This window comes from Pholcus phalangioides, unplaced genomic scaffold (assembly GCF_987345545.1).
Source record: "Pholcus phalangioides strain wild (caught in Gottingen) unplaced genomic scaffold, Ppha-v1.0 ptg000008l_1, whole genome shotgun sequence".
NCBI classification, from domain to species: Eukaryota; Metazoa; Arthropoda; class Arachnida; order Araneae; family Pholcidae; genus Pholcus; species Pholcus phalangioides.
In genome coordinates, this window is record NW_028301601.1 from 35,057,700 (window position 1) to 35,080,389 (window position 22,690).

Below are 22,690 nucleotides of genomic sequence, written 5' to 3' on the forward strand. Positions count from 1 at the left end.
GTTTCGTTGAGAATGATGAATGTACGTATTGGAATGAAGGTATATTTCAGAAGCAATTGGAGGGGGCCCATGCCATCTCATCTGCTATCTAACACTTGCCATATTATATATGTTATGGTAAAAGCCCGAAGAGTGGTAAAAACCTAGGCTTTAATAATGTTATTATTAATATTAATAAATTAATAATATATGGAGTTTAATATACGCTACGGGTGCTGGGAAAAAAATCGTCAGAATTGATCGATCAAGTAGAATTGATATCCTCTACAAACTTCATGAATTTAAATATGCAGTTCACGCCGCTTAATGTGATCACTACATGGTTTGATCACAATATTGTGTTACATGGGGTATCACATCGGTTCTGATAACAATAACCGAATGTGATAAGTGCATCCAGGAAAGTCCCGTTTAAAACTAAGGTGACCATAAATCCCGTTTGGTGCAGCGGGAAGTATGATAAGCCAGTATATTGGGAAAACGGGACAACTGCCTTACTTTCCCGTAACTGGTTGTGAAATATTTTATTTTGTTTTACTTTTTATTCTGTTCTAAAACGGGACTATTTTTTTCTATTTTGAGATAAATACCTGCATTTTTGTTATTCAGCCATTGTAAGGCGTTCGAATGGAACTGTGTAATGCATATCATGAACTTACGCTTTTTTTTTAATGTGTAATTCGTAGATCCCTTTTAAAAGTCTCTCCGAAAACGAAATTTGAATCTGGTCACCTGAAAGAAACTGATCAAGAACGGGGGAAAAAAACTGTTATTTTTCGTCCTATAATTTGTGTTCGCTATAGGCAGGCATTGCAAAAAGAAGCTCAACAGGGATGTACATGGATGACAGTGTTATCCGAATACGTATAGAATTTGAAGATTAATTTCAATCCTCTCTGAAGTTTTTATGATATTTTTGTAAAAAGAGGGTTTTATTAGTGAGAAATTAAATATATATATACAAAATTTTGTGAATCGAACCCTAGTCAACGCAATTCGGAGGATTAAAATTGAATTTTGATGCGTAAATCACGCATGGGCATGAGTATCGGCAAACATTGCTACGGACTGATGACGGAAATGTTTGTCACCAAGGGAGGCGGAGAGAGAATACACTTTAAGGCTTTTCTACATAGTCTTGCATCCTCTTGATAACACACCTCAGATGATAACGACAACTTAACTGGAAATAAGAAGTTTAGTTAAACCTTTTAGCTTCAGAATGCGTGAAAAAGAAACTTTTGACGGGTAAAAATAATAACATCATTCGAAGTTCCGATAACTATAAACGAATTATTTCTCATGTTATGATATTGGGCCGTTCCTTTATTTGCAAAAGTGATAACAATACCCAAATGATCACATTATCCGTGATTTTTTTGAGCAGCGTTGACTGTACTTTGAAAATGTAAAAAAAATATTTCCATTCTTATCGTGAGCATATCTTGTGAATTTCTCAAGAAACTAAACAACAGTTATTATTACAGTTTTTGAATTCCATTCTTCTCATTCTACAGCAAAAGCGATAGGGTGAAATAGAATTTCCACTCCGAAAATTCAAAAAACAGTGAATACTTTTTATCTATTTATAACAAATTCCATTGATCTTACTTCCAATTTCGATCACAAAACAGAATCTTTTCTCAAAGTGCACTCATTTCATGAAATAAGTTTTCAACTTCGATGGGGGGAAACATGCAGATAACATGTAAATTTCAAGTTATTTGGACCAGAAATTTCGAAGCTTTCTTAGAAAGGGAATATACTCGTATATACAAAGGGAACACAGAATAAAATAAGAGGAAAAGTGACATCGCTGATTACTCTTCGATTCCTTAACCCTGAGGCCTTTAAGAGAGAGAAAAGGGGAGAAGAAAACATTTGATGAGAAAAGAGCTTCGGTTCACTATAGACGACCTAAAGAAATACAAAAAAAACAGTACAAAGAATGAAGAGAAAGACTTAACGAAGGAACAGAATGTTTTGTGAACATGTTTTTAGCGCTAACGGGGAACTCCATTTCCCGCGCATGAATAATGTAATAGGGTTCGAATAAAAACAGAACAAGTACGGAGATCATTCCGAGTAACAACGAGAACGTATCAAGGAATAGCGAAATGAAGCACTAGAAGAATAAAGAATGAATTTTTCTTCTTTTCTTCTCTATTTCTTAAATTTCTTTTCTGTTTTTCAGACAGCAACAAATAAATGAATATAGATAAAATAAAAATTATCCTCTCTCTACAAAAATTTTGATGCCAATATATTAAAATGATTAGTTTCTCAAATTACAGCCATAAAATATTTTATAGTAATTATAAAATATATAGTCATAGACCGATTATAAATTTGGTCAATATAAAATCGAATTTGCGTTAAGAAATTAGGAATAATAATTTGATTTCTGTAGAATTTAATTTTTCATTAAAGTTAAACTATTCTTTGCCAAAGGTATAAAGAATTTTTTTAAGCCTATTTTAATTGATTTTCCATGTTTTCTTTTGTTAAGTCCGTTAATTTCAACACATTGATCGTGTATGGGAATTTTTGTCTGAACATAACATCTTCACTAATTAACATCTTCACTACATTTTTTCCTCCCGGAAGTCCCCTCAATAGCGGTACATACAGGGTGTTGCCTTGAAGTGGCATCATACTCAGAGAGATGATATTAGGCTCCAAGAGGAACAGAAATTGACATAGAACATGATATCGTAAACCACGTTTAGTCGGCGAAAATCGCAAAATAACCCAATTATAAGCAGAGAAAACATTTATTTTACAGCATGATTACAACAGGGCCTGTGGATTCAGCAACTCCTGTAATCATTTCTATTCGTCTACTTTCTGACAGTGAACTGTGCTGCACAGGCTCTATTGTGATCATGCTGTCAAGTAAATGGTTTTTTTGCACACATTCATTTTACTTTTGTATACTTATCTGGTACTTATTATTATACTTTATTTTGCACACCACAGGATACGTTGTAATCATACTGTCAAATAAAGGTTTTTTCCTTACTTTTTGCCCCACTCAACTTCACACCCTTCATAAGTATTTTTGCGATTTTCACCGAATAAACGTGGGTTTCCGATACTATGTTCTATGGCGATTTCTGTTCCTCTTCATGCCTAATATCACCCCTGTGTGATACTAGGCATCATAATCACAGGGCTCTGAGTTTATCGGTCGCTACCTCAAGGCAACACTCTGTATAGCGAGGAGAAAATTCGATAATTTGCCTGACGTTAGTGATAAAAAATACTTATGTCATTTTGACGTATTTTCACGTCGTAAGTCACAGATTGACGTAATAAAATAATTTATTAATTTTTTAGTATATAAATGCCATTTGTTGGAAAAGCATAGGTGAAATAATTTCAGAAATAAATAAATTCAAATACAAACAGAATAGTATAGATCATTCCGAGTAACAACGAGGACGTATCACCGAATAAGAAAATATGAATAGTACCATAGGAGAGAAGAATACAATTTTCTTGTTTCCTATTTTTTCCCGAATTTTTTGTCTTCCAAATAGCAACAATGCACAAATATTAATAATATTTGTAAAATATTGATAACAATCCTTGAAAACTGTTTTGATCGACAAAATATTACATGATTCGTGATCGTATCACAAATGCGTCACAAAATATTTATCATTGATTAGTATTCGGGTGGGATTTCTATGACTTTGCATATTTTTTTTATGATTTTGTGTATTTCGCTATTTTTACGAAACGCAGCATTTTTCATGATTTTCAGCAATTTTAGATGAATTTTCCATATTTTAATGAACTTTTTGTATATTTCATAATGAAGAGGATTTCTCTTCCCTAGATTCATTTCACGATTACCCCCCTAGATTTCACTTCCGTAGCTTCATTTACCACAATTGGCGATTTTTCAGCAATAATAACAACATTTTACTATTTTACACTTTGTACTTGCCTACTTTTTTGTACTTTGACATTTTGTACTTATGCCTTGTTTGCATTGTTTTTATCAATGATTGACGATTTTTCCACAACTGACAATTTTCTTTGTGAATGTTTGGCATCATTTTCGGCAATGATTAGCGATTTGCTTTAATTTTCCGTATTTTTCTCGAGGAAATATGGTCAGCCTTTTTACAAAGGCATATTATTAGGTTTATATGGAATATTTTTAGTTATTTAGGATATAAAATGGATTTTTTATGGAACACATATTTTCAGTTTTTAGGTCATAAAAATCATAGCGCTAGTGATTATGAAAAAATATAAGTCATAATGAGATTATAAATTTGGAAATTAGGATTGAGAATAAGTTTGATTTCTTATGGAATTTAAGCTTTTTTTCTGTTTGAATTCTCCATCAAAATATACAAATAGTTTTACCAAATCTATTGTTTCGATTTTCCTTATTTTCCTGCATTCAATCACTGAACTGTCACATATTGATCGTCTACGACAGTGTTTTCCATGTCTGGTCCGCGGACCCCTGGAGTAATTTGTAAAGAGTCAGAGGTATCATTTTCTTTCAGTATCATTGCATGAATGACACATTTGGTGCCTTCATATATTTTCATTCATTAAATCAATTTTTTACAATATGCAAATTACACAAATAATTTATGGGGTTACTCCTCCAAACTGACCTTCACTTCAGGAGTCCGCGAGGAAATTCATTTCGGACGGTAGTTTAGTGCCATATTGTGCCAAGAGATTGTCAAGAAGTCACATTGTTATTTTTCACGTTTGTATTTCTTCCCAGGTTAAAATACCCCAAAATTTAATCATAACAATAATCCACCAACAACTTTGTTTTGTTAATCACGACATGCGAAATGTTTATGTGTTTTCAACTACTGTACATTCATCGCAAATTCATACTGTATAAAATTCTATTTGTCACGTAGGTTTCTTTAGAATGTTTGATAGGTTGGTTTTATGGCCAGGTACGCTATAATCACTGCGCATGTGTGAGCATCAAATTGTTTTTGTCGGAAATTTCATGTGATAAGTCTCTAAACCCACCCTAACAATTTCTGCTCATCAAGAAGGAAGAAAAAAATATTCATCTTTTTCCGAAATGTCTATCTCTTAATTAACATAGAAACATTTCAATTTTGGATTTTATATTTTAGAAGCTTACAAAATTTATTTTCCGCACAAAGTATATTTCTTTCCGTATTTAATTTACAATTAAATGATTGCTTAGTTGAATTAATTTTATAAACTAATAAGTTCTCGAAAAAATGCGTTGGTTTATTGAGAAAAATATGTTGCGATCGTTGTTGGCCACATTATCTCCACGTATTGGGAATATAAGCAAGAAGTAGACTCGTTGAAAGAAATGTTTTTTTATTTAGATACACCATGGATCATATATTTTTTTTTCTTTTAAAAACATTTCAAAATATATTTTTTAACATTATATATTTCTCAGAATTTATCAGACAAGCCTCCGAAAAAATCATTGAAGCTTAACATATGGCCATATTACCCTCACTTACCACACTTAATATTTTTTGCGTAGGAAAGTGTTTAACTCTGAAACTAAATGAAAATTTTGGCACCAAACAGGTCTATCCGACAGAGCACCATCAATTATTAAACGATTCTATTCATCACAAACTAATGGGCGATGCAAGATAAGCGGCCATTAAATTCTCACATTGGAGAGTACAGGGTGATATATTCCAATACGATGAGCCAGCTGAATCAAAGAATCTTTAGAATTTCAAAACTGTGATTTAAAGGACCAAAGCGTAATCTTCGTTCGGCGCACTAAAATCCACTTCGAACACTGTCGAAGCACGCGCTCTAAAACAAAACGTGTATGTGTGTGAGTGTGACTGTCCTCCACACATCGAAGCTAAATAACATCTTTGGGGGAGCATGTGTATGGCGGAGGGAATGGAATTAATTCCGACAGATTAACTACATGTTTCGAACTGAAATCTCTTCTTGTAAAACACGGAATTCTGGACCTCATTAAAATGCATTAGTGGCCGAAAGGCTGTTCTGCTAGTCTTTTACTATTTAATGCAGCGCGAAAGCGAAAATGTTCGAGACCTTTCCCTCCGTAATGCTCGTTTGTTTTCCTTCCCATGACACCACACTGAAAAATATTTAAACTAGTTGAGTTATATCTTGCAGTTTCAAGTACTCTTGCTAGATACTTCTAGACATATTTTTGGGTGAAAATATCATCTAGGAAAGCAAACGTTCTGATCGTTAACACGAAAATTCTACAAACATGTTTTCCTCAGTTCTTCGAAATATTCTCATATATGTTTTACATATGATTAATCGATACTTATGAAATATGTATGAGCAAAATAGGTTACATTTGACATTCCCGTACTACATGAATATTAATGCATGAAACACATTGATAAGTACTCTATTTGAGTTCGAAATACGATCACGCATCTTCTTCTATTATGAAAAAAAGGGACTTTATGAATATCGAATGCATATTGCCGATCACCATAGACATGACAAAGTAAGTATTACACAGGGTGGCTATAAATAAACTGACACTACTGAGAAGTATGTAGCGCCATTCTGATGGAGGTATTTTGATGAACATTTGGTATATAAGGATGTATAGAACATGGGAAGAAAAAAAAAGATTCAATAAAATAATTAAATTTTTCACCACCAGGTGCAAAAATGACGGATTTTTAAGCAATTATAATTATACTGACACTACTCTGATCTATGTAACACCCGTTGTGTTGGACGTACTTCATTGAAGTTTGGTACATCATAGGAAAAAGATAACTGAGATAAAACGCCTCACTTCCGCACCTGGTGGTCAAAAACTGAACTTTTTTATTGAATCTCCGTTCTCTCTGGTCCATATAACCCATAGTTTTCCAACCTTTTTTGCCCCATCACCCCCTTCTTCAAAAAGGTTTTTCTCCGATCGCCCCAACGCAATCTAACAGTCTAAAATAGACCTAACAGAGTCCTATGTCATACCCGTAGCTTCTACCGCCTTCCTGGAATATTCCATCACCCCCAGGGGGTATTAACGCTCACGTTGGGAATCACTTACATTACTTATACATAGTTTCATCAAAACACCTCCATCTGAATGGTCACTACATACGTCTGTGTAGTGCCAGTTTATTTATAACTACCCTGTACTACTTGATCATACTTGCACCTCGAGAAGGAACGAAAAAGTAGAGCGACATCATAAATTTGCCTAACACATGAAAACAACAGGTGTGGTGGTAAGATGCTCATCTACCACTGTGAAGGTTGCCTTCACGGAGCCAAGGAAGAACACAGACAAGATATTTTCCTAACGAGCTTGAAGCGACCACCGATAGATGGTGCCTTCGTTTCCAACCCAACTCATTTATGACAATAAATTTCAATATGAGGATATAGCCAGAGATGGTGTTTGGTGAAGTAATGTAAACAGATTCAGGTGGAAAGGTACTATAAAATCAAGACGGTCCGAATGCATTTCTTTCTCAAGGGGTGGCAAGATGAGCAATGCGTGAACTACGAAATGACTTCAGCACACCATTTGCGCAAGGGCGGCCGAAATGTTCAGATCGGAATGGATCTCGGAAGAGCGCCAGTTATTTTGATAACGATTTCAAACTATTCGTGCATTATTGAATACCCGTGGTTGAGCATAAGAACGCTGCTTTGAGTGAATCGTACGTAAAATCTATGCGCTCAACATGTCGTGGTGTTATTTACAGGTTCTGTGTGTTTCCGACTTCGAATAAAACTACCTTCGGTGCTTGTGAAAATGTGCTAAATATTATTTACCATATTTTATGAGGTAAAGAAGCTTCCTGTCAAAGTGCACATCTGGACGAAGTGATTTTTATGAGAGCGCCCCTACCTAACGAGACATATTTGCTTTCGAAAAATGTAACCAGATCTTATTTTCAGTCTCTTCTGCACCTTGAGGTCCACGGGCCGTGCCAGGAATGGCTCATTCGTTAAGGCGGCTCTGTGTGGAAACAATACAGTGTTGAACACCTATCGCTAAGCAGAATATATTCATTTCCGAAAAAACTATTCACTTATTTTCCTATATTTTTTTCCAATCAGTCCGTGAGATTTTGAAAGTTTTCAATCGTGGAATGTCTAACAGTGAAATACAGACGTAATATGAAACAATTATCTACTGAAGTCAAAAATAAGCATTCCAAGTTGTAAAAGTAACTAATATAGTATGTAAAAGACTTATGATATGTATGCAGACTTACCAGGTGGAAGTTTTATCATAAATACCATGGCGCCAAAACCACAACCTGCGAGAGAAAATTTCATAGGATAAACACATCTAAATAATAATAATTTCAAATGTATATTAAAGTTCGAGTTTCACATTGTTTACATAATTGTATATTTCTGTGTTATTAAATATTTTTGGAACAATTCCCCCTTAGGCATTTTAGACCTTATACCGTATATGCATAAAGGGAAATCGTATCAGTTCTAATAGTAGTGATGCTAAAATATGTAGATATTACATATATTTATTCTCAATGCGGAATGTTATTGTAGCTATGATAAATACTTGAAATACAGTCTGAAACAAGAGAGAATTTGAAAATATTTTCCAGTACTAAATAGTTTTGCTATACTCGAGAAAATATTTGATTAAAGGTATCGGAATTTATGTTTGAATGTGACCTTATTCTCATATTTTATGAAATTTAGTTGAATAGTAGGCGAAATCGTTTATTTTATTACGCTCTAAGTGCCATTGAAATGAATATTTTCCGTCTTGGATTTTCAAATATTTTAATCATCCTCCAATGCTTTTGTTGTACTCGAATACTTAATTTTTGAAATTGGTGAATGTCAAGATCGTTATAAGAGTGAATAGCATTTATGTACACATAAAAAACGATTTTCTCTGTGTGTGGTGCTCTCTATCCAAATCTACAATTTTAGACGAATAGTCGCTAAATTTCGCATGTACAGTGGAACATCGGTTAAGGAGCTTAATTCGCTCCATCAATGTGCTCGTTATACGACTCGCTCGTTATTCGAATCAAACTCCCCCGTTCGAAATAATGACAACACGGATGATTCGTTCCACAATTACTCATTCACATAAAAATGACTTATGAGAACGGCATCTAATCAATAATGTAATGCATAATAATAATAATAATTATATATATATATATATAATACAATAAAATATATACAGTGTAATAACGCCATAAACAAACATGCGATACGATAATGTATACAAATTAACTTCTAACAAGGAGATCTAAATTACAACGAGAGAGAAGAGGACTATCTCGTGTTGGACGATTTACGGACTCACTGTTGTTTTTCATTCTTATTCTTCTTGTGGGATTTTGAAAATAACGTATCCAATGGCACTTACTTTTTGCCTCCTTTTTAGAATTTCTCGGAGATGGGAAATTGCATTGTCATTGGACAGATTTATTGCTTGCTTTACTGTGCTTCTATTTCATTGGTACTTTTCTACACAATTTTACATTCCCTCCATTTTTCACATCTCTCTAATCACATTTGAAAAGTGAGGAACTTCTCTCTTCCTCAGAAAAAGATACCCTTAATATAAGCTCTTGCTGTTGCATGCAATGGAGGTCCATCAGTTCGTCTATGGTTAATTCTCGGCCAAGCGGAATTTATATAAAAAAAAACAAGTGCACATACGCGCTATTACAATGCGAGCATCTTGATGCATTCTAGTTCTTCCCCACTAAAAAATTTCTTGTACTATATACAAACTAACTAATTTTGTTAATTGCATTTTTAATTGGGTTGCTATATTTTTTAAATATATGACATCCATATTTTTATGGGCATCTTTTTCTCAGCCACCTCATTGGGCATTTTGCCTGTTGTGGCGTTGTATTTGTATTTGTATATAATATTATCTTCTGTAGAAATCATCTTCCACGATACAGTTTGGTACATTGCCGTCGTAATGATCGGGCCAAATTCTTCTGGCACGATCCCCGCTTGTGCTGGCAATAGTAGCAAATGACAACGATTTGATGGAGCAGGAATGTGTGTGGTTTGAAAGAAAACACACAAAAAACTGTATTTATATTAAACCAACTTCAAGTGTCACACAAGGAATCTAACAGACCAAATAGTCGGAAAATAAGTATTTAATACTCATATTTATGAAAGAACTCTATATATTTCTGTATTCACAGTAACTTATTTTTTTTTTATATTCGAACAAATATTCCAAAACTTCGTGCAGCCATCGGTTCAGTATCCAAAGGCAAGGGAGCAGCAGAACACATAGAAAACACTTTAGAGGAAAAATATTTATAGCTGAGTGAAACTCGCCAAAGGGAAAGAAAACAGTATACGAACACACGTGTTTTTTCGTTTCTTATTATTCTTTCGAATGCAGTCCATGAAATTCAGCCAGTGGCAGTAAAACAGATTTACATAACATTCTGTTCAAACACACAGAAAAAAGCTAGAAACAAAAATTGTTTGTTCGTTCCTTGAAAACTTGAAATATATTTATTCTATTTTTCTTTGTTTTTATCTGAATTACAGGATCAGTGTAGCACAATCAAAGTGGAAACAAAATCTCACTGAATTGCTCACAAAAAAGAAAAATAAACCAGTGTATATGCAGGCAGAGTGCATTTTAAAAAAAAGCATAATGTTGAAGGGAAACAAATTCTGGTTTTGTAGGGAAAACGCAGCAAAATAGAACGATCCCTTTGTTCTTGGAGAACGATTTTTCTTTCATAAAACTCGATGGTTTCTCTTCTAGTATTTCGAAGAGCAGATGCGATTCGATCGCTCTCCATTCTTTCCTTCCCCAGCTTGATACCAAACCTTGTCATTACCAAAGCAAATGGGAAACCCTTACGACTCTCCGGGAATTTTATGGGCCTTTCTTCCTACCTTCGACTTAATGTTACGGAGCTTGTGCTCCCTGTTTTGTTTCTTGAAGATGTTTCGGGGCTTTTTTTTTTTCCTTGTTTTCTTGTTGCCTCCGTAGATAACTTCACAGGTGGTGGTGATGTTTACTACGAACACTAAAGCTTTGAACACCCGAGTGGGTGGAAAAAAATGGATATAATACTACAGAGAGAAAGGGTTATTCCAGCCGTGTGAGCAAACATATTCAGAGCTTGTTTCTTTAGCACATGTTACAAAAGCTTTTACAAGATTGCACTGGTGATTCCATATGTAACGTGATACTAGTATTTTATATTCCTCGTGTTCCGTGCGTTTTCTGGTTGTTAATTGTAAGGATTTTCCACGTCTTATTTTCTGGAATAGTTTGGGTTTTTTGTTGATGCTTCCATGGGTTTGGGATGTAGTTATTACTACTACCAGCTTCATTTTATATGCATTTTCTATGGATGCTGAATGCATAAAAGATTGAAAAAACATGGTGAGAAAAATTTCATAGACAAAAAATACATATTAACACTTCTAAGAAACAGAGATAAAACCTTATTGAGACACATGAATTCTTTTATATTCTATATTGGCCTCAGTTACGGATCTTGTTTTGTAGAAGGCGCATTTAGAATTTTAGTTTATTCAGAAGGATTGTGCTGCCTAGATTGACTTGCACATACAGACTTGTACGGACTCACTGTTGTTTGCATTCTTATTCTTTTTTTGTGATTCTAAAATGAACGTATCCAATGACACTCACTTTTTGCCTCGTTTTTAGAATTTCTCAGAGATGGAAATTTGCATTGCCATTGAACAGATTTATTGCTTCCTTTACCGTGCTTCCATTTCATTGGTACTTTTCTACACAATTTTACATTCCCTCCATTTTTCACATCTCTCTAATCACATTTGAAAAGTGAGGGACTTCTCTCTTTCTCAGAAAAAGATACCCTCAATATAAGCTCTTGCTGTTGCATGCAATGGAAGTCCATCACTTCGTCTATGGTGAATTCCTGGCCAAGCGGAATTTATATAAAGAAACAAGTGCACACACGCGCTATTACAATGCGAGCATCTTGATGCATTCTAGTTCTGCCCTACTAAAAAGTTTCTTTTGTACTAGTATATATATTATTATCCACTGTACAAATCATCTTCCACAATACAGTTTGGTGCATTCCGACGGCAATGCACCAAAGTCTCACAGCACCACAGCTGTGCAGATTGGAAAATTGCTGCTTATAGGTGTCAGAAACTTTCTGAAGGCCCACAAGTTAAAAATACCAACTTCTGCCTGCATATTCCTGCCGTTAAAACTGGATTCGGGCAGAGTAGTGATTTCAATTATTTCCTGTTTAAATGATGCTGATTTATTTGACTATGCTTAACCATCACTGAGAGTGATCCAATAATTATCAGGCGAAATGATATGGTATTGAAATCTCATCGTTATGGTTTTATATATCGAGAATTCGAGTTCGAACCCCCGTTGATGCCACAATGGTGGTCGGTTGTAGTTCGTTTTCTGCGGATTTCTGTCCACGAGCCAGTCTCCCAGTTGAAAAAAAGTCTCTTCACAGACAGCAGGCAGACCTTCAACACGATACTCACATAACATGAAAATTCAATCATTTCCCATTTTCACTCCAAATTATGGAGGAGAGTTGTCAACACCATTACACAAAATAGGCATATCTCTGACAAAATAAATGCATTAGCGAAACGCATTTACACACACACAAAACCCCTTTCTGCATGGTGCCAATGCGTTAGAAATTCCTTGTAGCAATGTTTACGAGGTGCGGGCATGTACGATTAAGTAGTTCGGGTAATAGTTAATAACTCAGCCACAAATTCCTATGAGATTCTCAAGTTTATTTAATGGTGATACCATAACAGCGAATAAGAGTTTTTCTTTTCGAGTTTAAATACTTAAATCAAAATAGAAAATAATTTCTGAAGAGAAAAGCTGGAGCGAATTAAAAATGTTGATAATAAAATCATATGAACATACGTACACGTAAACTCCCATACATAAATTCAAGCGATTTTCTGACATGACATCATATAAACACAGTATACAGTGCATACACTACTGCTCAAAACTTAAGCAACAAATCAAAAATACACATAAAAGCATATGTTTTTATTATTTTAGTTGGCATTTACACAGGTCATAGGATAAAGCAAAATACCCTTTTCAAGCGAAATTGCAGAGAATATAGGAAAGCAAAACCCAAACAACTACCGTAAAAAATAACAATCATACAATGAGCCACATAAAGTTCAATGGAGGAGGTCAGCGGATATGTAATGTGGCCGCCTCTGCTGGATACATTGGATACATAGCTCGGTAACGTCGATCCCTACCAGTAATAAGATTATTACTGGTGGTTCGGGGGTATCAAGGGGTTGTATTTACACAAAAGATATGTTTTGTGGCTGTTTGAGTCTTCTGCGAGGGTCATGGAGAAGAGTTTAAATGCCTCCCATGTCCAATGCATGATGCTCTATTGGGTTCAAGTCAGAAGAAATGGATGATCATTCCATACTAGTCGGTGTTTCAGACTGAACCTAATGCTCGACAACACGGGTGGTGTAATTTGTTGCATCCTCTTCTATAAACATGGCACCAGGTCATGTGACAAAAAGAAATAGTGGGAACATAATGGTGCAAGAAAAATTATCTCGATAGTACACTGTCGTCTCTAAACCTCCAGTGAAGACGTGGAGTTCAGTAGCGCACCAACAGTAATTTATGTGCAAACCATCAAACCCCCATTTTCCACAGTTGTAGCCACTGGGAATGACGGTAGAGCAAAGAAGGTGATCTCGAGTCCAGTTTAATATTGCCCCCATAATGTAAGGACGTCAATCAGATGCTGATCGCTGACTGTATCGCAACATACAGGTGACCATCGCGCAGCCGTCGGGAAACTGTTTAGCGTGACATCGCTCGTTCTGCCGACGCTGCAACTTCCCAACCCAGTTGACAAGTAGTGTGTGATCTGCAACATGGAGCTTAAAAACACAAATAATGACCATTGCGGAACATCCATTCATTCATTTACACACACCGAGCAATACCGGTCTATTGCCATAGGCAATTGACTACTGATTGAGTTGCGCCGGAAGTGTGAATGTGATTTTCGAATCTCCCCTGTGTCCACTGTACCTACTGGAACCCGAAACCCCCACGAAATCTCTCTTCCCTGTCTTAGCTTTTTTCATCACATTATGAATTAACTGTTCTATACCGTCTCCATTCAAATACTTTCTTCTTTCTTTTTGCATTTTCTTTCAAATATTGTAAAATATGTAGTTTAATTGTAAACTCTAATTTGTATAGTATTATGATAATTGACCGGGGACAATTATGTTATGTTATGAAAACGATTATATGCAAAATATACAGGTAGCGCGTAATTCACTCAACTGCCTCGCGACATTTGGAAAGTCGCGGATCAGCCTTCAAAGTTCAGCCGCCTCGCGACAGTTGCATTTACACGATGCAGCTTTTGCCCTACCGCGAGTAAGGTTCTTAAAAGTAGGATCGTTGTAGGATCATCTTAAAGTGCAGTATCATTGTGAACAGCTCTGACTCTTGCACATTCTTTCACGAGTCTTCGGAACAGTGTCCTTTCATTGTGATGGTGATCCGATCCACGGACGACTAATGATGCATCGTCTGACTACAGCGCTTGGGCTATCTCGAACTGTTTGCGCTAGTTCCGAGACGTCCTGTCCCTGTTTATCGCATACCATCACTTAAATGATGTCGTGTATTCGTCTTTCAAGATTTAGCTATTCGACTTTTCCTTTACACAAACGCAACGTCAAAATACAGAACCGGTTCAAATGATGTCAATCATACACCAAATTTATTAGCGTGTAGAGAATCCTGCGTCGCAAATTCTTTGCTGCCTTATAGTTGGCGCTCGTGTTTGCCTGCAAATGTGCTTGTAAGCAAATCTGTTCCTTAATTTTTCCAATTAAGCAGATTGTTACTTAATTTTTCCAACTAAGCCGATTGTTACTTAATTTTTCCAATCAAGCCGATTGTTACTTAATTTTTCCAATTTCTCCCAAGCCTTAATGTCTTCAAGAATGCTCCCAGCATCCCTCTTAACTTCTGAATCAATTGTTGCTCAAACGCAAAAGCCACGCTTTTCCTATCAGTTTTATTAATGAATAAATAAATATACAACTCTGAATATGTCTGTGAAGTTTCGAGTCAGTAGAAGAAAAGTTTCATGCGGAATTCACTCACCCGTGCTCTGGAAAAGCACTGTATTTATTAAGCTCATTAGTTATGTAGAATATCACACTGGCAACTCCAAAAACAAAAACATATATTTCGTAATTAGAAAAGCAGTAATATGAATTAAAATGAAATATCTGACTACACACACACACGATGCATATGATTCAATGTTCGATGGAGAATTATCACAATCACATGGAGTAAAGATATCGAAATTGATTATAGAATTCACAAAACATAGCATCCGACAAAAAATACAATTTTAAATTCTTAGAATTAAAAATTCAATTCCAAAAATTAATTTTTTTTAAATTATTAGAATTAAATTTTGAGTTATTTATATAATTCAAGAATAATACTAATCGCGTTACAAATCATCTTAAGTCTTATTTCTATCTTAACATATCTACGAAATTAGTTTCCTATATTTCGCAAAAACTTTTTCCATGAGTGCACTTAAAAGAATGTATTTCTCTGCTTATTGAGTGCATGGCTATAACAATATTTTCATTTCTACTTCACTTCTTTTTCTTTCTTTTTTTGTTCTTAGACAAATTTTCAGATTGCTTTTTGAAAACAGGAAAAAAAATGTAATTTTCTATTCAGGTGAAGGTTTCCATAAATAAATACGCAAGAAAGAGATGAGAAAAAAAAATGGGAAGAGGAATAGGAACCAATTTAAATTGCAAATGAATTTTGCATTTCTTTCCTCCGAAAAATAAATATATATTTGGGCGCGAAGCCCATAAAAATAGTGGATTTCCATTTCCCGGAACAAAATGTGGCACACGCTCTTGATAATACGGAAGAAAAGAAAATGCATGTTATGAACGTGGGTTGTGGGAAATGAACTGCTACAAGAAGAAGCAATGACAAAAATATATGAACCGCGGAAAATAAAAATAGGATTTTAACTTACGGAATATGGAAAAGTGCGGAATCATAATCCCGTGTTTCTTATATATATATATTTTCTCCGGAGTTATTTTTTCTCACGTCGGTTTCGATCATTCCACGTTTATGTACCCATTTCTTGGTCGAGCGTAAATATAACGGGAAATAAAACGTTACGAACCATGAATTTCAAACATGTTAGATCCCATCCCAGAATAATATTTTTCGACTTTCGCTGCTTCACTTTCTTTCTAATTTTTGTTTATAAATAGTTTGGCTCTGGCTACATTTACATATAATACAGTAGACACTCCCAACACATATCAGAGAGGGTGCGCCAGATTACCGAAATCGTTTTAACTGAAAAAGCCCAATTAAATAAAATAAACTAGACCGACATTTCAGTGACATGCATGTTCAGAGGTGAAGTTATGGTTTTCGTCGCCTGTAGGCTACACAAATTCTGTCACTCTTCTCCCCTTCTAGTCAATTTTTTTGACTAGTCTTTCCGAATACGCCTCTGTCCCCAATTCACTCTCTTGGTCACTCCCATGCTTAAATTCTTTCTTCGGCATTTTTGCTCACTCGTTTTGTCAGCCACAGACCTTGTCCCACACTCTCTAGTCCTCTCACCCCGTGCTTACACATTTTCTAGGTCACTTCTTTTGATAGCTTACTCAGAGATTTGAGATAATTTCTATTCTCAACATTTCAATACATTATACAGTCACTAACGTTTGCGTCGAATTTCAACTTTTGATTTTTTAATTATTTTCCTATTTTATTCAATGTATTATTGCATTTAAATCATAATCAGACATCAGTGATCTTTATTGACACTATATTATTGATTTGCCTTTCACACACGTCGAATGTGAGAGTTGTATACCTCTTATGTCAGCGGTTCTCCACCTTTTTTGACTCGCGCGAAGCCCTTTTAAGTAAAAAAATTCTATGGCGGAGCCCCGTAGGCCAATGTTTTAATTATTCATCAAAGTTACTGATTCATTTTTACTATTTAAAAACATTTATAACTTTTTTTTTTTATTTTCCTTGAGCGGCCGCGGAGCCCCTGGAGAGTGCACAAGGAGCCCCAAGGGCTCCGCGGAGCACTGGTTGAGAACCGCTGCCTTATGTATTACCAATGACGTTTAACACTTTCACTTTATCTAAAAAACACTAGATCAAATCTAGCAATACCAATGCCAAGATTCCGAATTAGCGTCCCAGAAATCATTAAAATATTTTTGACAATGATTTATTGCATTTATTTGTAACGCATAGTTTCAATGTGATAATCATGTCTTCCATATTCAGTGATACCTCAGCTAACAAAGATGGTTCGTTCCAGAATCACGTTCGTTAGCAGAAATCTTCGTGAGCCGAAATGTAATTTCCTACTGGTCCCATGAAAAATAGTTTAATTCGTTTCAGGTTTTTCCCAAAACTTAAAGATACGTTCTTTTAAAACAACGAGGCACGCTATGAAAAATTGACTTAAGGCTGAAATTAACAGCTTCGAAATTGGATGAATGAAAATCTACAAGAAGATGATATTGAAGTTATTTTAATTTTACACTAATGTACGCACACAATGTACTTTAGTCTACTAAAGCCGGTGTTTACACAACCCAGTCGAGCTCGTAGGTCTCCCCGTCCATTTGTGATTCAGTCAGCTGATACATTGTGGACAGATAAAATGTTCTCTTAGAATGTCCAGACTATTCAGTTTGATGCCCACATTCCTGCACTGAAAGAAAGCGCTCTTGAAGACATACTTTCTTTTTTTTATTGCATTTTCTATTAGCTGAATCATTTTTTTCAAATGAAATGATTCAAAAATATTCAGAGAGAGAAGTGTAGGTACATGTGATTCGAGGTGGATGGTTAATTGAGTTTGATCTGACTGTGGTGAGAGCAGTCCAGTGATCACTGGCTCAAAAATTCAGCTCACGACGTGGCTATTTTATGTTATCACGTGCATACATATCAACGAAAATGTTCGTCCGGCGAATTCGCATTCGTTAGCCGAGGCAGAAAAAATCACGAAAAAAATCTTCGTCAGCCGAAAGATTCGTAAGTCGGGGCATCACTGTATCACCATTGAAATACCACCTTAAAGTGACTGAAAAAACCTTTGGAAATAAAATCAGTGGTTTTTGAGAAGCGTTATTTTTAATGCAAGCCATTTCAACAAGATTGAAAGAATTCCTAGAGAGAAAAACAAAAATGTTACAGCCGGATATATACTGTATTTAATATATTAATTTTATTCTTTAACGAGAAATTTTCATTTTCCTCCAAGATAAATAAGGGCTGATTAAACAGGAAGGATGCACGAGATTAAACAGGACAGGAAAAGGAAGTTCGAAACTCCTTTTTTTGCTGTCTTATATATTTTTTTACGTCCCACTGGTCTTTGTAATTGACGTCAGTATGTCTGAAAAATTTTTCTCAGATAGATTTACGGATGTCTAAGATAGCCCTTTTTTTCCTTCTTCGTCTTTTCGATCCATAAAACTCACCTAACGGAAATACTTTTCTTTCAGAAATCAATCTTCTTCAGAATGTCTGTGTCGTTGACCCTACGCTCTGAATTCATATCAGAAAGAAAATTTATTTTATCGGTGATGAGAGGTATTCCTAAGCTTTTATATTTTTCAGACATCAAGTCCATTTAACTATAAATGCCGTGCACATATATTCCGATGGAGTCTACAGAACTTCTGGTTAAAATAAAAAGAGACACAAAGGCCCACCTAACGGAAAAAAGGCCGAGAAAAGACGCCTTACTCGTGATAGGGACAACACCCATGCAGATCGGCCGAGATGCCCGGCATATGAGCGGATACATAGGATGGGAACCAGGTCGTATGGGAACGAAACCCGCGCAGCCAGGCCAGGTGGCCCTGTACGTGGGCCGACGGGGCATGCTATCCGAGATCTTGCGAGCTCTCGTGAGCAACGTACTTTGTGGACACTTGTGGATCGATGTGGCTGTATTCCAGTATAAAATTCACGCTGGCTCCTTCACATGTGACCCCTCGCCGGGGGCGCCCTACAAAAGTGATACTGACTCACTACAGTTTCTTTCCCATATTGTGTGATCGCGTGGCCTTTCCCTCCGCCCCCCACCGCGTTCCTGATATCATTTTGGACCAAGCCTCGTAGGGCTCTGTGATGTATGTAGTGTAATTGTTAACTTATTTTTTGTGTTAATTTTTTTAATTTTTTTTCTCCTTTCTTTTTCTTTTCTCCGGTTGCTTTGGTTAAATGGACGGAATACTGACTGGAATTTCTATTTTCCGGCACGACCTCGGCCTCCGGGGCATTGAGCTTAAATCGCTAATGTGACAGAACCTGGTCGTGCTCTGTTTCTTCAGTTCAGTTCAGACATCAAGTTCAATACCTTTTTACAATTCAAACTTTTGTACGTGTTCATTCGTATACAAGGTGTAATGTTATATTTATACGCTCTTTATCATCCGAACTATTGCGTTGGTTATACAAATACAAATACAAATACAAATACAACACCACAACAGGCAAAATGCCCAACGAGGTGGCTGATAAAAAGATGCCCATAAAAATATGGTTGTCATATGTTTCAAAAATACAGCAACCCAATTAAAAATGCAATTAACACAAATTACAAACAATATATACACATGATAAAATATTATACAATGCCCATAAAGAATACTTATGGTTGTCTTATTCTAAGAATGGATAGCTTCCCGATTTACCCCAACATGTTTATCGTATTTCTTTTTAAACGTGTCAATTGTGTTACAATTTACTACCTCCGGGGGTAAGCTATTCCATTTATTAACAACCCTATTGGAGAAAAATTCCCTGCGACACCATAACCTTGCATTGTCCCTCACCAATCGATACTGGTGTCCCCTTGTAAAAGCAGTCGATTGGCGGTGTACTAAAAGTTCATGGTCCATCCTATCCATCCCATTGAAAATTTTGAACACTTCGATCATATCTCCTCGACACCTGCGTTCATCCAATGTAAACATATTCAAAAAATGAAGTCTTTCTTCATAACTCAAGCCCTGTGTGCCAATAAGGACACGCGTAGCTCTTCTCTGCACCCCTTCAACCAAGTCTATGTCCCTCTGTAGGTATGGTCTCCAAAACCTTACAGCATACTCCAGTCCAGGACGAACTAAGCCTCGAAAAAGCGGAAGAATGACTTTAGGAGAACGCGAAGAGACCTTTTTGAAAATGAGACCAAGCATTCTATTCGATTTTTTGACAACCGCTGAACAATGTTCAGAAAACTTAAGTCGCTCGTCAATGAGAATTCCCAAATCGGTGACTCTAGTTGCATCCGGGATAGTGACACCATTCAACTCGTAAGAGAACCGTGGGTTGTTCGAACCAAAATGAGCGACCATGCACTTATCTACGCTAAACGTCATGCTCCATTCATTTGCCCATGCTGCAATCTTGTTTAAGTTGGTCTGGAGCAACTCCCTATCGCTTTCATTCCCGATTACCCCCATTAGCTTCACATCATCTGCGAATTTGCTAGTAATTCCATCGATACCCTGATCGAGTTTATCGATAAAAAGTGAAAAAAGTATGGGGCCAAGGACACTTCCCTGAGGAACTCCACTTGTGACGTCTGTCCAACCAGAGAATTCCCCGTTCACCATAACTCGTTGTGACCTATCTCTTAACCACGATTCTATCCAATTCAGCAAGTTGCCCCCTATTCCAATCTCGTGTAAACGCTTCAAGAGTTTGCCATGTTGGACCCGATCGAATGCCTTCTGGAAATCAAGGTAAACCACGTCGACATTTTTGCTCTTACCCAAAGCCTTAGTCACGTAATCATAGAAGCAAAGGAGGTTAGTTACACATGACTTCCCCTTCCTGAACCCATGCTGATTATCCGACAATACATTATTCTCGTCTATCCACTTCACAAACTGCCTTTTGATGATAATTTCCAAAATTTTCGAGAGGGAGCTCGTCAAACTCACTGGACGATAATTGGACACAGCTTCTCTACTACCCTTCTTAAATATCGGAACAACGTTAGCCAGTTTCCAATCTCTCGGGACGATACCCTCAGCAACACTACTCCTGTATATCTGTGCGACTGGCCCCAACAATTCATTAGCACCTTCCCTGAGAACCCTGGGATAGATATCATCTGGTCCTGGTGCTTTGCTTGCACATACATTTCTTAGAAGATTTAGGACCTCCACGTCTTCCACTTGAATATCGTTGAGCGTTTTATTACCCCATGCAACACCCGTATATCGAATATCATTATCTCCATTAAAAACCGACGCGAAAAAGTCATTGAAAGCACTACACATGCCTACATTGCTCTCTACTTTTGAGCCTCCTATCGAGAGGGGGCCAACTGTCCCCTTACATCCATTATTGACGTATCGAAAAAATGATTTTGGGTCAGAGCCAATGTTATCTGCCAACCTAGATTCAACTTGCTTTTTACTATCCCTTATCGCTTTCTTCAACAGTCTTCTTTTATCAGTAAACAATGATAGGTCACCTCGTCCACTTTTATACTCTCTGAATGCTCTTTTCTTTTCAAGATAAAGGTTCCGCACGCTATCCGTGAACCATAGAGGGTGTGATGTACAAACACGCTTTTTTCGAACAAAGGGTATGACGTCGTGCAAAACAGAGGACAGCTTCGTACTAAATTCTTCCCATTGACTTACCACCCCTACTGATTCCAACCGGTCTTTGAAAACTTCCGCTAACCTTCTTCGCAAAACATCAAAGTTAGTTCTCCGAAAACAAGGAACCAGTCTTTTGTTATCAACCTTACCCGAGGAAAAGTTACAGAGAAATCTGACGATACGATGATCACTGGAAGAAAACTCTTCCCCCACCGAAACATGTTCAACTAGATCCTCAGAACTAGTAAGAACTAAATCCAAAATAGCAGTACCCCTAGTGGCTTCTGATACATGCTGATACAAAAAATTTTCGAGCACCAACTTAAGAAAGTCTCTTTCATACTGATTTCCAGATGAAAGGTTCTCCCAATCAATACCCGGGTAATTGAAATCCCCTAGTATGAGAACCCTCTTTCGCTTACACATGTAGGAAATTTCATCATGCATTTTGGCGATATAATTTTGATCCCTATTCGGTGGATTGTAACAAACCCCAACAATAAGCTTATGACGTCTTTTGTTCTCAAGTTCAACCCATATGGTTTCAATATCACTTCTCTGCACGTTACACTCTCTAGCCTTCAAACAGGATTTCACGTATATCAACACTCCACCCCCTTTCCTATCAGATCTATTTCTCAAAAAAGTATCGTATCCGGAGATGTGTAAGAAAGATTCATCCCCATCGTTTGCCCAAGATTCTGTAATGGCTATAAGATCCAAGTCCTCCACAACTATCATAGTTTCTAAAAAATCTTTCTTGTTACCCAAGCTCCTGGCATTTATTAACACACATTTTAATTTGCCCGGTGGTTTGTTGTCAATCGAGAAGCCATCCAAGTCAGAGGTGGGTAATTCCCCGTCAGTACTGTTGTGATTATCATTAACTAACCCGCATTCCCGACTACGTGGTCTGGGAGTAAAAAACCTGACCTAAGACTATCGTAAACCTCCCAGA

General features: G+C 36.4%; 1 protein-coding gene across 1 annotated transcript in view; it reads right to left on the minus strand.

Moving 5' to 3' along the window:
• The window catches only part of LOC149084207 (uncharacterized), a 139,987-nt gene that overhangs the window by 66,530 nt on the left and 50,767 nt on the right, over nt 1–22,690 (minus strand). The window contains exon 2 of the mRNA XM_089234549.1: nt 8,235–8,279. Within this exon, the coding sequence (XP_089090675.1) occupies nt 8,235–8,262 (28 nt within the window). The 5' untranslated portion in view covers nt 8,263–8,279. The remainder of the gene's footprint in view (nt 1–8,234; nt 8,280–22,690) is intronic.